At 31.5% G+C, this 15,335-nt stretch overlaps 1 protein-coding gene, 1 long non-coding RNA gene and 1 other non-coding gene across 3 annotated transcripts; 1 reads left to right on the forward strand and 2 right to left on the reverse strand.

Annotated features, from left to right (window-relative positions):
• Window positions 1–2,030: 2,030 nt before the first annotated feature.
• LOC112422469 (uncharacterized) lies at window positions 2,031–2,968 on the reverse strand. The gene is made up of 3 exons (XR_005642145.1): window positions 2,801–2,968; window positions 2,578–2,722; window positions 2,031–2,252 (listed from the first exon to the last, which is right to left on the reverse strand). It is a non-coding gene; the product is annotated as an uncharacterized lncRNA (long non-coding RNA).
• A 2,981-nt stretch (window positions 2,969–5,949) lies between these two features.
• LOC25497155 (box C/D snoRNA protein 1) lies at window positions 5,950–11,493 on the forward strand. Its single transcript, XM_013597017.3, has 6 exons — window positions 5,950–6,201; window positions 8,222–8,572; window positions 9,080–9,281; window positions 9,857–9,925; window positions 10,045–10,177; window positions 10,578–11,493. The coding sequence occupies exons 2-6, from the start codon at window positions 8,323–8,325 to the stop codon at window positions 11,202–11,204; spliced, it is 1,281 nt and encodes a 426-aa protein (XP_013452471.1). The 5' UTR covers window positions 5,950–6,201; window positions 8,222–8,322; the 3' UTR covers window positions 11,205–11,493.
• A 3,560-nt stretch (window positions 11,494–15,053) lies between these two features.
• Window positions 15,054–15,124, reverse strand: TRNAG-GCC (transfer RNA glycine (anticodon GCC)). Its single transcript has one exon. It is a non-coding gene; the product is annotated as a tRNA-Gly (tRNA).
• Window positions 15,125–15,335: the final 211 nt, after the last annotated feature.

A 15,335-nucleotide genomic window follows, 5' to 3' on the forward strand; every position in this document is an offset into this window, starting at 1 on the left:
ACTTTGCCAACCTTGCCATACCTCACAAACAGTTCCATATCCATTATCCTTGCTTTCGCCGAAATGATAATAAAGAAAAACAGTGTTGTGATTGTGTTCAGGTTGACTACATAGCCACCCCCTCACCATACCGCCCGACCTCTCTCTTTTTCAAAGTTTTGAATGGTCCTTTCCCCCCGCACATTTTCTCTCACTATTTTATCTCTTATGGTGTGAGAATAAAGGTCATATATAAAGCTTAAAAATAAGGCGTGACTAGAGTTTATAAAGAGACACTCCTCGTCTTATAAGTTAGAGTTTGTAAGAATCAGTTAGGTTCAATAAAGAAAACCTAATATAATATCAAAGTTTGTCGATTCAGATCATCGTTAATTTATATGTAGGCACCAAACTCAATAGTATTATGGCTTTGTTTGGTAAAAATAACGGATAGTTTATAAGCTAGTTGATAGCTTATAGTTTATAGCTGATAGTTTATGGCTGATGACTGATAGTTGATAAGCTAATTAAAGTGTTTGGTAAAATTAGTGATTCAACTAGCTGATAAATGTAAAATGACATAAAATGATATTTTTATTTCTAATAAAATTATTAAATTATGTTCTTAGTATATATTTTATATATTATTAAATTATTATTTTTCTCTTTCAAAAAAATATTAATTTTTTGTTATAGTTTTATTTTAAATTCAAGTATAAAAATTTATTTTAAAACAAAAATTGTTACAAGAAAAAAAAATCGTAACAAAGCATTGAAAACATACATCTCAACAACGTAATACATGATAAATTATGCTTAAAAGTAGTAAGCTCGAGTAGATGTGTAATACCCCGTTACCCAAAAGCAGTAAAATAGCATAAATACATCAGAGTAATTTCACAACGGGCATGCTACATTGTAAATTCAAAATTCTTAAATAGAAAATAAAACTATTTAATTCAACATCAGTCATAACTTCAAGATAATGCAGCGGAAAGTTTTGCATTTCAATAACACCCACAACGATTTAAATCTCCAACAATATCCTGGCATTAAGCCTAAACAACAAAAGTCAACCAACAAAGGGCCACATCATCAAGTTCCAAAAATTGATATATAGGAGGAAAACAACAATAAAATAATATAGATATTCTCATCCCACGTATCAGAGCCCTAGACACGACAATGAGCCACCACCAACTACTCAGGATCACCTGCAAGTTACCCATAGGAAGGACAACGTTTTCAAGCAGAAGGGGTGAGATTCACAACAATAAATATAGATGTTAAAATCATCAATTGAATCTAACACCCTAATCAACAACACATTATCTTGTAAACATATATATGTATAAGTCACAAGCAACAACAACATCAACAATACACCATAATCACAATGGATATAAATATATAACACATATTCAACACCAACATCATCTATCAGATAATAACCGAAATCAACAACCAAGACTCATGCAAATGACATGACCACTGCTAAGACACCATCTTAGACTTCTTAATGAAATGCAATTATGCATGTGGTACCAATCAGGACCGAGGCCCTCACCGCTTTTGAATGGTTAAAGCATTCATCAGGACCGAAGCCCTCACCGCTGTTGAGCAACTAGTACTCCAGGACCGAAGCCCTCACCGCTGTTTTATGCATATGCAATGGACCTACTTGTGTATATCTACATACAACTGACACTACTAGAAAAATTGAAATTGGAGACGGGCGAAATCCGTCTCTAAAATACAAGATTTCCGTCACTAAATGGATTAGAGACGGAACCAGAGACGGATCAGGTTCTGTCGTTGAATCTGTGGTCTCTAAGCTTGTTAGAGACGGAATTTATATTTCCGTCTCCAATTAGACACGGAATTTTCCGTCTCTGACATCAAATATCTGTCACTCACATGTGATACCGAAACAAAAAAAAATCCGTCTCTAATGCAAATAATTCCGTCTCTAATAGTAATATATTTTTTTTTTTTTAAATATTAATTTTCACATTGGCAGTTTCCAAACCTGCATATAAACTTGCTTCAGATTAGATAATGGTCCAATAAAATTTATCTTAACATCATAAAATAAATTATTTAATTACACCATCTTAATTAAGCTTCACATATCACATTCTATATAATGTATAGCCCATAGTAAATGTACAAACAAGATTTCCATCAAACTTGTTGAAGTAACATTGGTAAGTCAAGACCTATACAATCTAAAAAATAGTTACAACACCAAAATGAATGCCGTTTTTAATACCCTGCAAAAAACAAAAACAAGAAAACAACAATGAGCATACATACCTAACAAGGCATATATATTTTGCATGGCAGATAGATATTCTATATTCTTTGGCACATGAAGTAAGACTGTTCTACTAGTGTAATATTAACAACAACAACAACACATGCATGAGCTACTTGACTAGAGATATAGACTATCAAGTAATCAACTACTTGGCAACCATATAGGCCTTATTTGTAGAATCAATTGCAGCATGTAATGGCATGTTGCCATATTTTCAAGTTCCGTCATTGTAAAGCAAATTATAGTTAAGAAACATAACTTCATAATAAAATATATACCTTAGATGCATACCCCAATTGTTTGCCTCTAACAGGGAGTCGTTTATGCTACTGCTTTTTTGTTCTAACGTTCATCTATGTTCATTGTACTAAGCTTGTCCTTGACTTATACAAATGATGGTGAATATCCAGCTTGATACCCCTGCTGAACATGAACATTGCAATTGATCAAACTAATGAATGTTAAAATTGACCTAAAACAAAACAATTTTAACTTGCTTACCTTATCAGTGGTAGTCTTGGTCTTCTCCTCAATTGTATTATCACTCCAAGCTACATGGAATCAAATTTCCCTTGTAAAAAAATAAGCCACAATGAATAACTTTTCATATCGCAACACCAACCACTGAAATGTTAACTCATCAGCAACTAAGTTAGTATGAAAAATCTAAAGTTTAGATTTCATACTAAATTAAATTGAAAAGATTACCACACTAGAACTGAACGATTATAAGTAAAATCCAGAAATTCCATTGCAACACTCTATTGGCAGTTAGACACATAAACTCCAGAACAATACCTTATGAAAAGATGACCACAATAGACATTAAAAAAGCAAGTCCAATTAACTCCCCCAAACTCCTAATAACTCCAATTAATTCCGCAAACACCAAAATAATTAATATTTCATACTTATTCTAATTATTATTAAATAAACCATATAATAAAATAATACACCACATGAATCACCCAAAAATCACATATACACAAATATATGCATATATATACTCCGCATAAATCACCAAACATCATATATAATAATATATATATATATACTCCACATATTAAAATAATTAAATAAATAACTAGGGCGTTACAAGATGAATATATGAAAAATATGCTCAAAAAATATGCTCGAGTAGTTTTTATTTATTTGAAGAGTACTCGAGTAGTTGAGTTGTACTAAATTGGAAGTATATAGGAACTGGAAACGTAGGAACAAAAAAATATAGAGGGAAAACATAGAAAACGTAATAAATGTGTTTTAATATATAAAGGGTAAGAGTGGGTTTTAATTAAAATGATAAGCGTAAAAATGGAAGAAAAGATGATAAGCTATAAGCTATAAGCTCAAACGCTACTTGGAATAGCGTCTGAAAAATAGCTTATAAGCTCGTGAAATAAGCTATAATCTCGTGGTGAAAAGACAAACAGAGTTTTTTTTGGTCAAACGAGCTTATAAGCTATAAGCTCGTTTGATGGCTTTACCAAACAGACCCTATGGCCCCGTTTGGATAAACAGCTTATAGCATTAGGATTTATAACATTAGAGCTTACATCATAAGCTCTTATACTTTATAAGCTATTTATGTTTGGATATGTACACAAAAAAGTACTTACATAAATTGAAGTGTTTGGATGTGACATTACATAAGCAATTATCGAAATTTTAAATATTTTTAATTTATCAAAAAAATCAAAGAATGGAACCACAATATCAAGATTTTTTTTTTGATAAAATTAATCAAGATGTAAAAAAAAATATTATAATAAATTAATTATAATTATATATATAGTCGTTCTTAAAAAAATATCAATACTCATAGAAGACAAAATTAACACTAGATAAGTATATAGTTACGTAACAAAAAAAATATTCATATAGAAAAAAAATATTAAAATTCAGTTTCATTTTGTTACGTAACAAAAAAATAATAAAAATCTTCCTTCAAAAAAAAAACTTAGTTACGTGTGTTAATTTAGTAAGATAAATATATAACAATTTTGTTACTCATGCACTGCCAAAGATAACTAACATTATAATTAAAATATATGTTTTGAAAAAGTGGATCCAGAGAGAATCGAAGGAGGTTACATAAATTCATAAGCTCCTTGTTAAGCCGGAGGGTAAGCTGAAAAGTTAGGCTTATTAAAATATGGCATAAGCAGCTTATGAAACTATGATAAGCTATTTTTATCTATTTACCCAAACACCTTTAAAAAGGCTTATGGGAGTAGATAAACCCACATAAGCTCAAAATAAATCGATCCAAACGGGGCCTATGTATATGAGGGTGTATTGAAAAAACTAAATCTCACATGTTACTCCTTCTAAATGAGAATAAACTGTGTTTTTTTCAAACAAAATTGTAAATATAAAGGGGTATGATTTTACGAAAATGACTAAGGAGCTATGACTGATTTGGCAGATTTAGATTCCTATATTATATACCCATTTGTGTGGTACTTCGTTATGTCATAATATAAGAATTATACAATATATATATAAGATCCAGCTGTATAGATATAATAATCTACATCCATAATAGTTGTTCTCTTAAAAAAAAATTGGGTCTTAATTTTATGCTAGATTTATAGAAGCCCACTAGGGTGGAAAATAGTAGTGTTTTAACATAAATTTTCTTGAATTTAAAAGAGTACATGTTTCAGATTGGGTCGGGACCAATCTCTGATTGGATTTGGTACCCTTCAAAGCTTATATGTAGGCCGACCATAACATAGATTCACCTAAAAAAGATTAAATCAAGGCTCTACATGATGATCTAAACTGTTTAAAACAAATCAAATGATGACCTCTTCTAATCTATTTATAAATGTTCCTCGTGGACAGTTGTCTAGCCAACGGTTCAAGGGCTGAAAATCCTAAACCTATTCTATAAATATTAACTCATGGTATTGATCCAGGTACATTCACTTTTTATCTCTAGGCACCTCTATCACCCACAATGCTTATTGACTTAACCGTCTTAGTGTGTACGGTTACACCACCTGCATCCACTAGAGAAGAATGTTTCTACTGACGAAGGATAAACACTTAATGGTCAATCATCACCACCATCCAAAGATCTAATTAGATCTAGGAGGTCAATACATATGCAGAACACAAATTTGATAGATGAACTTCTCACGACAAGAAATTTAATATTTTGCAACACCTAATCTGTGACCCTTGCCTCAAAATTGCCTCTGAGTACACCTTTGACCTAATTGTTTTCCTCACTCATGCCTTCTCAATTTCACTCTCTCTGTCCCCAAATTTAAAATTCTAAAACATCCAATTTCAATTTCACTCTATATAAAACCTATCCTCCCAATTTCATCTCAAAAAATGATTATTTTATGGCAACTTTTAAACAATTTTATCTCTTATACTTACATCGTGTTATTCCCCATCTTCAATTTTTCACTTTATTCTTCTTGACCAAGAGAGAAAAAAAAAACTTAATATCACCCTCAATTTTTAAAGAGATTATTTGAACAACCAATTTAATTAATAATTTATTTGACAACCATATATTTATAAAGAAGAAGAAACTACACAAAAGAAGAAACTATACGAAAAATCAAAATAATAGAGAAATAAAATAAAAATATAATATGAGTGAAAATGTTGGTACAAATATGATTTCTCATTTCTAAAACCCTTAAAGCTCAATCTCTTCACTCATCCTCGTTCTTCTCTCACGCTGCGACAAAACCTGCCTCTCCACCAGCCACGCCACCGTGCCTCATCGGCGAGCGTGGAAGAAACGCCTCAACCTACTTTTTCTCTCGTGCTGAGACAAAACCTTCTTCGTCACTTCGCGATTCTTCTCCGTCGTGATTATTCTAATTTCTAGTTCGTGACTCTTTTTTCCTTTTCACGTTGAAGACTCACAATCTGTAAGAAAAAGTTCAGCTTTTCCTCTTTTTATTTTTATTTTACTGTTGTTTTAATCTATTTTATGATAAAGATGTTTTGTTTCAGTGTTTTGAATAATGGGTAGTTAGTTATGTATGCAATTTCATGTTTCATTGTTTTTTATTTTGAGTTGAATTGAAATTGGAGCTTCATGAAATAGCATGTTGGATTGTTGGAGTTAGAAAGATTTGATTTTGAATTGTTTGAGTATGCTTTGTTTGTTTGTTCCAAATTTCTAGTGACCCTTTGATTTCTTTTTGTGTTTTTTGTTTGGTTTTTGATGGGCATGGCTTAATATGATGAATTTGTTGTAAAGAAGATTGTTTTTTGATAGCTTTATTGATGCTTAGGGCCCGTTTGGATTGATTAATTTTTGAGCTTATGCAGAATAGCTTATGCAAATAAATAAGTTTTGATATATTATTCATAAGCTTGTCAATGTAGTTTATGAAATAACAACTTATGAAGATAGAATTTTCGTTCGCAAGAACTTATGAATTAACATAAAAGCTTATTCATTCGCATAAGCTATTTTTCATAAGCCAATCCAAAAGGGCCCTTAGAGTGCTGACATGAGCTGTGCTGTTAATTATGGATTGCGTAAAATAGTTGTTTGTTCAGATTTTATGATGGGTTTGCTGAAAATAGTTGTTGTTATGAGTAGTGTTGTAGATTATGGATTGTGAAAAATAGTTGTTTGTGCAAAGTTCGCCATGCTATGGAAGATATTGTTCTGCAATAGCCTTGTCAACAGTTTCTACCAAATATTGTATTGTGGAACAATAGCAATTTGTTGAAATTCTGCTACGCTATGGTGCTACTATTTGACAGCAATGGTCTTAAATGGATAGGCCCATTTTATAGTAGCTTCACTTTTGCAAATTTTTTAATTTTTTTTTATTCTCTTTAAAAAGTTTTCGTAAATTAACGGTTTTTGTAGAAGTGAATTGATAGAAAGTCTGAAAAAATTGGTATGTGGAGACTATTTTCAAGTTTTTTAATTGAAAAAAATTGATTGTGGAAGCTGATTTAGTGGAAACTAGTTTGTTAATTTTGCGGTTTGACTTTTAATTTTTAATTGAGTAAATATGGATGATCATGAAATAGCATGTTGGACTGCTGGAGTTAGCGAGATGTGATTTTGAATTGTTTGAATAGGATTTGTTTGTTTGTTTTTTCCAATGACCTTTTTAATTCATTTCTTTACTTTTGGTTTGGTTTTGTGTTGGGTTTGACTTAATATGATGGAATTTCCTAAAAGATTGTCTTTGGATAGCCTTGTCGATACACAAGAGTGGTGTAATGAACCGTGTTTACAATCATGAACTGTGAAAAATTAAGAGTGGTGTGATGAACTGTGTTTTCAATTGTCGATTGTGAAAAATAGTTGTTTGTTCAATTTTGGTACGTTACGGCAGCTGTACCCGTGCAATAGCTGACATGACATGACAACATTTTGTGTTAAATAGCGTATAGCGGAACAATTGCAATTTGTTTAAATTTTGTTACGCTATATGGCATATGCCCTTTTACTTGACAGCACTGGACATGCGTGGATAGGCCCATTTTAGATTAAAGAAGATTAGCTTCTAAGTTATGTATGCAAATTGTATCAATTTAATAAGAGTTTTTGATTCTTATGTGAAGTTTTTAATAAATTTATACGTGTTGAGAAGTTAAACGCAAGAACATCCGAAAAAACTGATCTATGGAAAACTAATTTCAAGTATTTAGCCTGTGTAATATGATAGCCTATTGTTTAAAAAACTCATTGATATTTGAAGATTCTTTTAATTTAGTTATGATAATAAAGACACTTGTTTCAGTGTTTTAAAGATGGGTAATTGAGTGTCCAAATTCGTGTTTCATTGTTTATATTTTCAACTGAAATACGGAGGATCATGAAATAGCATGTTGGACTGTTGGAATCAGTAAAATGTGATTGATATGTCTTGATATTTGAAAGTTTGTTATGTAATTCTTTGTTGGTTGCTTGTGCAGCGTGGCGATCCTTGATGCATGAAAAGAATTGAGATTGAAGTCATTCACATCAAAACAAACCGCCCTATTCTAAATACGGATATTTTCTTGTAAGAATCAACATGTCTACTTCAGTGTCCCAAAGAAAAGAACAAGTAGAGAACGTTTCCATTAAAGCTATCCCTAAAGGGCTAACCAAATGTGAAGAATGCAAATCGAACCCATCAAAATACAAGTGCCCTGGTTGCTCGATACAATCATGCAGTCTTCCTTGTGTAAAAGCTCACAAAACGCGTACTGGGTGTACTGGAAAGAGGAACCAGACTCAGTTTGTTCCCATTTCTCAGTTTGATGACAGTATCTTATTATCGGGTACTTACTCTTCAAACTTTGTGTTATGTTATGTATGCCTTTGAATCTTGAGAACCTTTATCTAGTACCGACATTACAGATTGTAGGCATGTCTGACATGTGTCAGTGTCTGAAACGACACAGACACATGTGGTTACATTTAATCACTTCCATTATTTAAAATAATTACCAGTGCCTATGTATTAGTGTCAGAGTTGTATTTGATGTCCTTGTATGTGTTGATGCTTTTACAGTTTTTTCGCCTAGTTGGCTGCATAAGTGCAAGAAATTTTACTTCCTGTTTGCTATTATCTGAGTCAACCAAAAGGACCTGTCATATTTGGATCCTTGGATATTTTACAGAAGTGTTTTTTATTTTAAATGTCAATGTTTTTATTTGGATTATGTTTTGAGCCCTTTGGAATTATACATATTTAAAATTTGCCATGTTTCTTGTTATTGTTTTGAAATTGTCATAAATGTGATTCTTAATTCCCTTATATTTATTTTGTTCTTTTCTCCATCTAGATTATAATTTGCTGGAGGAAGTGAAGAGGGTGGCTGAAGCTGCTTCAAGAACGAGAACTAAGTTAGGCTTGTATACATATTTTAAGTTACCTCATTATCTCAAAAGCCTACAACATGCTGCTGGAAGCCGGAGCACAAAATTATTATTTCTCCCTAATGGAATGTCAAAAAGAGAGAATAATCGGTCTCGATATGACCATAGGTATTTTTTCGTTTTTCACAACAACAAATTTCTTTGTTGTTTCAGGAGTATAGTACATACATAAGAGAAAATTCTTCCTAACGAATTATTAATTTCTTATTTATTTTTAACTTTTTGTGTATACATGATATGTAATATACAAATGACCTCTTTGTATTAACTTATTTATCTACTAACATAACTACTTGTGATGCTGTTTCAGACAGCTTATTAAAACAGCTTATGAGTATGACATGTCTATAAGTTCTCAAAGATAACTTATTAAAATAACTTATAGTTTATAATATAGAAACAATTTGATTTTTTTTATATATTGTTACAGAAATAGATTATACATAAACACTTATATGATAATAGTTTAAGCTATAAACTCTTAATTAAGTTGTTTACCCAAACAGGGCCAAAGTGGCTGTGTGCTGCTTAGACTGTTTAATTTTTTTATTTAGTTGTGGCTTCTTCTTAATGCATTGATGCCAGAAGGAGATTTGGATTATAAGAATGTTTCATATTTAGATAACTATGGTGGAAGCTTTTGTTTCTAATAAATCACAAATATGGTTCTGTTATGCTTTCAGGAAGAAGTCTATACATTGGACAATAGAATTGCGTTTTCACTCGACAAAGGTTGTTTTACACGATCACGGGTAAGCGACTTTGATGATATCTTTGATTTGGAGTCAGATGCTATACCATATCATCTTATAGCATGCTTAAGAATTTAGAGGATAGAATTTTGAATGGACATTACACTCATTTATTTCAGAGTTAATGAAAATACAAGCTTTCGCTCCATTCTAGAGAAACACCTCAAACCAAGTCCTTGGAACCATCAACTAAAGGAATTTTGCGATGACCAATTGGATTGTCTCAAGCTCTTCATCCGTAAATACCCAAAGGTGGGTTTCTCGACTCCTTTTCCATATTTTTTAACAGTCATTTTTGTAGAAAAAAAATATTTTTATAATGTCATTTTCAAAGTTCAATGCAACATTAACTATTGTTTTGGCAATATACCGTTAACTAATTATTGCAGAGAGAAAAACAGGTGAAAAGTGATAATAAATAGTTAAGGGTATTACGGGAAACAAATTAGTATTTCTATCAAAAGTTACAAAATTTATTGGTTTTATTGATGTGTAAATAATTTAAACCGATAGGTATATAGGAACTGAGGGAGTACCTTTATGTGGTTGAAATCCGGTATAATAGCTGGCAGACTCTTAGGTCATTGATTGGCTACATCAAGATTTTACTTTTTTTTTTGTTATAAATTTCTTCTTGTTCATGGTAATACAGGGTCCCAAGTCACCCTTCAAAGAGTTGGATATGAATGCACCAATTAAACAACAATTGGGAAATGTAGTCATTTTGGAGTATCCTGTTGTCTTTGTTTTCTTGCCGTCTCACAGTATCAATTTCGAAGTTATTAAGAAGGTCAATCCTAGTTTACCTAAATCACTTCCGAAAGATAGTGAGGTTAACCTTAGTCCGGAAGGTGTTTCATTTCGAGAAGAAGTAATAGAAGATGACAACAACTCTGATGATCCTAAGGTTTTTGATCTCATGAAGGACATTGAGTTAAGTTCATCACATCAAGTGCTTACCGAAAATATGAATTCTGAGAAAGTACCAAATGATTCATTAGATAAACCAGTGTTTGAAGAGGACAATGATGGTAATCTTTCACCTGCATCTCTGATGGACAAGGAACTAGAAAAATTGTCTGAAGATGTGGCATTTGACTTTGATGAAGATTTTATGGACGATGCCTATTCTGATCTTATGTCTCACTTGAATCCTGAAGACTTTCTCAATTTTGATAATGAATTTGCTGAGAAGGATGTAAACGAAATAGATTTTTGCCGTGTCATTGATGAGTTTCCCATGCCAGAGGAATTAGAGGAGGGGGAAATTCAAGAGTGATTGGTAGTTTTTAGCTACTTCCATTGAAAAATCGAGGAGAAAATGAGAAACATTGTCAGTGCAACGGTGTGACGAATCGTATCATTTCTATAAAGACCATGTTGTTGCTCATAGCCAATTCAGGTCAAATTTTGGTACTGAATTATTTTATTTTTGTTTGTCAACAGTTTTCAAGAGAAATTTACTACAATTTCATGGATCTTTTTCCAAGTTTTGTCCTAGGCAAATTAAACATTGTATTATTAATTTATTATCATTTAATGGATACATCGATGTTTTGCCAATTTGATTTGCTTTAGTTGTTTCAATTTCAGTTATATCTAACACCTTTCAATCATATTGAAGAAGTATCTTCATTTGAGTTAGTTCTAAACATATCATTGATGATTGTGTACTTGAAATAGTTTTAGTGTTTGCCTAGATGATCTAGGTTGGTATGACAAATACAACAACTAAGCCTTATACCACTAAATGGGGTCGGCTACATGGATCAAATGACGTCATTGTGTTCTATCGGGTGTTATGACAAATGCTATTTCAATAACTTGTGTGCGCGCAAATTATTGGATAATTTGCCATTCACCCCCTATTTGTTAAATGTCGACATACCATGGTCTAGTTTTGATTAGCTTTTAGGATTTTTGATTAGCCAAATGGACAGTTAACTAATTGTTTGCACAAGTCCATATGTAGAGAGTGATGTATCAACCATAGGAAATGAGAGGTAAAGAAGATGACATGGCAGAGGATGAAGGATGAGTAAATTGTGTGACTCATTCTGTTCTAAGGGAATGAAAGAGAAGAAATCATATATAGATATTTTCTGTTAGAACCATTTGGTTTGGCTTAGAGAGGGTCAACACTTCTCTGAGGGGAGCTTAACTCTGGCAATAGAAGTACCATTCTACTGTAATTTTCCTTTTTAATCAATAATACTATTTTTCAGCTATGTGTCGGATACTTATCATATCCGACATTGAGACTCACACATATAATTAGATTAAATTATGTTATTTTTTTAAATTATTATCGGTGTCAACGTATCCGTGTATGTGTTAGGTGTTCGTGTCCGAATCTATACTTCATAATTTTTAAGTTATCTTAATCCGGTTTTACTTGAGAAATAAGTTTTATAGGTGTTATTGAAAAGTTGATTAGAGAACATTTTAGAAAGTTAATTTCATTTTATACGAGATATTATTTTAGCGAAATTCATTTATCCTAGGGTTCATTTAAATTCTTTTTTTGTAAGTGCTTGTGGAGAAGTTCATTTTGAGGCAGGTTATTCAACTCATTATTCATAGCCTCAGAAGTCAGTCACTCAAGGGATAATTGAAAATGCATGCTTCACACAATCAGTGATGGATGTGAAATAATTTTATTATGAGATCATGTATGAATTTGTCATATATGTTTCTTTGTAAGATTTGTCACCCTTATACTAAAATTATTGAATAAAATAACTCCGATTCAATTGATAAGCAACGCCTTCTGCGAGCAAGTCTTATATAGTCACAAACCCAAATAAAAAATATTTGAAAACACACAAATGAAAAAAAATTATAAGAAAAGTAATTTACTCACATCAGTTAACACTATTTAATTCTTTTCTCTTTAAATTTTGTATATCTATGAGTGTGTTCAAACATATTTTATATGGGTTTGTGACCAACTAAGTATTTATGTTCCTTCTGAAACGTGTGCATACTTTAATTTTAAAACTTAACTAAAATTAATGAACATAAGCCAAATAGTTATACCTAAGTTATAGTTATACCTAGTTATAATTTTATTGATTTTTACATTATTATGCATTGTCCCTATCAATTAAGTTAAACTTACGAGGACCTGCATAGGTCTTTATCACTAAAATGGGTCATCATTTTATTTTTAATAATAAAATTAGTAACCAGTTTCTTTCTGCTAATATGTAATTTAGGTAAGAAAATAAAGTAGGTATTGTACACATTGCAGAAGGGGTTACTGGTCATTACTGAATCTCAGTTCTGGTTTATATTTTATAATTAAAACTTTCATTACATTAGCCAAATTCTTGGCAAAAATAAGGATTATAGCCAAAAATATTGTAGACTAGCAAAATCTGTTATATATGTTGTCAAACTAGGTACAGATGTAACATATGAATTTCCTAACAAATCACTAAAGGGTGGTAAAATAAATCGCAAATGTTTGCTTAATTTTTTTAGTCCAGTATCCTAGTAGCTAGATCACACATTTTTAAAATTGTGGTGGAGAATTTGGAGTTCTGGAGTTCGTACCTCGATTCCTGTAAACTATCTCTGATAGTTATCAACTGAGCGACACTTACGGGACCAAATATATACTTAATTTTAAACTTGTGTCTGTTTGAGTAGTGCAAGATGGAAAAATTATAAATTACTTTATACAAAATATTTCCTCCAAAACAAAGATTTAAAATGAATACAAAAGTTTTAGATTGAATGAATACTCAATTTTAATCTTGTGTCTGAGTAGTGCAAGATAGAACAATTATAAACTTACTTTACAGAAATATTTCTACCAAAACAAAGGTTTAAAATAATACAAAATTTTGGATTGGATATTGAAGCTTTTCACCTGCAATTGTTGATAACAAAAGTGGTGATGGGTCAATTTCACATTCATATTTTCATCCCTTCACAACCAGTTGAAGGTGTTGAAAACTATATCCTGTACAAATTAACGTGAATTTTAAAATCTATATAATCCAATAAACAAAAATATATATATTTTTTAAAATCCAAATTAACCTGAGACATTGGGAGGACTATTTCAAAATTGGCACGTGAAGAATCGGACCCAAGATATTGAAAGGATAATTATCCAACGTCCACTTAAAAGCATTTGAATGATTTAGTAAGAGATTCCATCTGACTGCTTAATCAGAGGTCCTGAGATTCGTTCCATCTATATGAATACAGTAGTGTTAAATTCTCTTGAGAGCTTTGCCACCTGTAGAAAACTTACCCAATTGGAGTAGGGACGGATCCACATTGGAGCAATGTGGAGCTAAAGCTCCACATGCTTTTTCCTTTTTTTTTTGCTTCTTCCCAATAGATAAAACACGTACAATACTGTATGCGCAAAGTCACTTGCAGCTTTTGATGTGAACAAATTATTGAGGATGACTGAATTTTATCCAAATGTTTTTATAGATGCTCCGAAAGTGGCGTTACACACTCAACTTAAGAATTATGTTACAAATGTTCAATCTGACCCAAAAGTTGTTAAGTTGTAATGGCTTTTAGATCTTTGTGCAAAACTTGTGGAAACAAATAAGTACAACACATTTGCTATGGTTTATAAACTTTTGAAGTTGGCTTTGCTCTTGCCGGTAGCAACTGCAAGTGTTGAACGTGTTTTTTCAACTATAAAAGTTGAGAAGAGTAAATTAAGTAACAAAATAGATGATCAGTGACTAATTGACCCTGTTGTAACTTATATAGAAAGAGATATTCTATAAACAATTAGCAATGCTGTCATTTTTTCTCATTTTCAACAAATGGATAGAAGACGATTTTCATTGTAATGCATTGTATTAAACAATGAGGTAATAATATTTGTCAATTAAAAAAAAAGTTTGTATTATTATTTATTTAAAATTTTAGTTCCACATGTACCTAAAATATGGATCCGTTTTTGATTTGAGAGATTAATTTATGTAGTCGCGCATATAGTATATTTGACCAACAACAAAAAATAATTATCGAAACGCTACATGCAGCATAATTTCCTTCATTTGTCAAAAAAAAAAAAGCTAGTTTCGTTCACGAAATATGCAAATGCGTAGAAGTAAAATTGAGATTAATAAAAAATTAAAACATATGCTGCACCAGCCGGGAATCGAACCCGGGTCTGTACCGTGGCAGGGTACTATTCTACCACTAGACCACTGGTGCTTGTTGAGATTTAAATGCAAGTGTTATTTTATCTTGCTTTTGTAACATTTAACGTAGGCATCTACTACCTCCAGCTTTTGTTAAAAATAATTACTTATTACTTAGTCAAATTTTTAACTTTATTATTATTTTTAAGTAATTTTATATCTTTTATGTAACTAGTGATAAATACTAATGTGGAAAAATGAACTAATATTTCTCTCTTAGAAGA

This window comes from Medicago truncatula, chromosome 6 (assembly GCF_003473485.1).
Source record: "Medicago truncatula cultivar Jemalong A17 chromosome 6, MtrunA17r5.0-ANR, whole genome shotgun sequence".
Taxonomy (NCBI): Eukaryota; Viridiplantae; Streptophyta; class Magnoliopsida; order Fabales; family Fabaceae; genus Medicago; species Medicago truncatula.

What these genes read in the sequence shown, in the direction of transcription:
- LOC25497155 (XM_013597017.3), top strand. Translation starts at nt 8,323, where the DNA reads ATGTCTACTTCAGTGTCCCAAAGAAAAGAACAAGTAGAGAACGTTTCC. An exon ending in TGACAGTATCTTATTATCGG is followed by an intron (nt 8,573 to 9,079) that starts GTACTTACTCTT and finishes TTCTCCATCTAG; the next exon opens with ATTATAATTTGCTGGAGGAA. An exon ending in GTTGTTTTACACGATCACGG is followed by an intron (nt 9,926 to 10,044) that starts GTAAGCGACTTT and finishes CATTTATTTCAG; the next exon opens with AGTTAATGAAAATACAAGCT.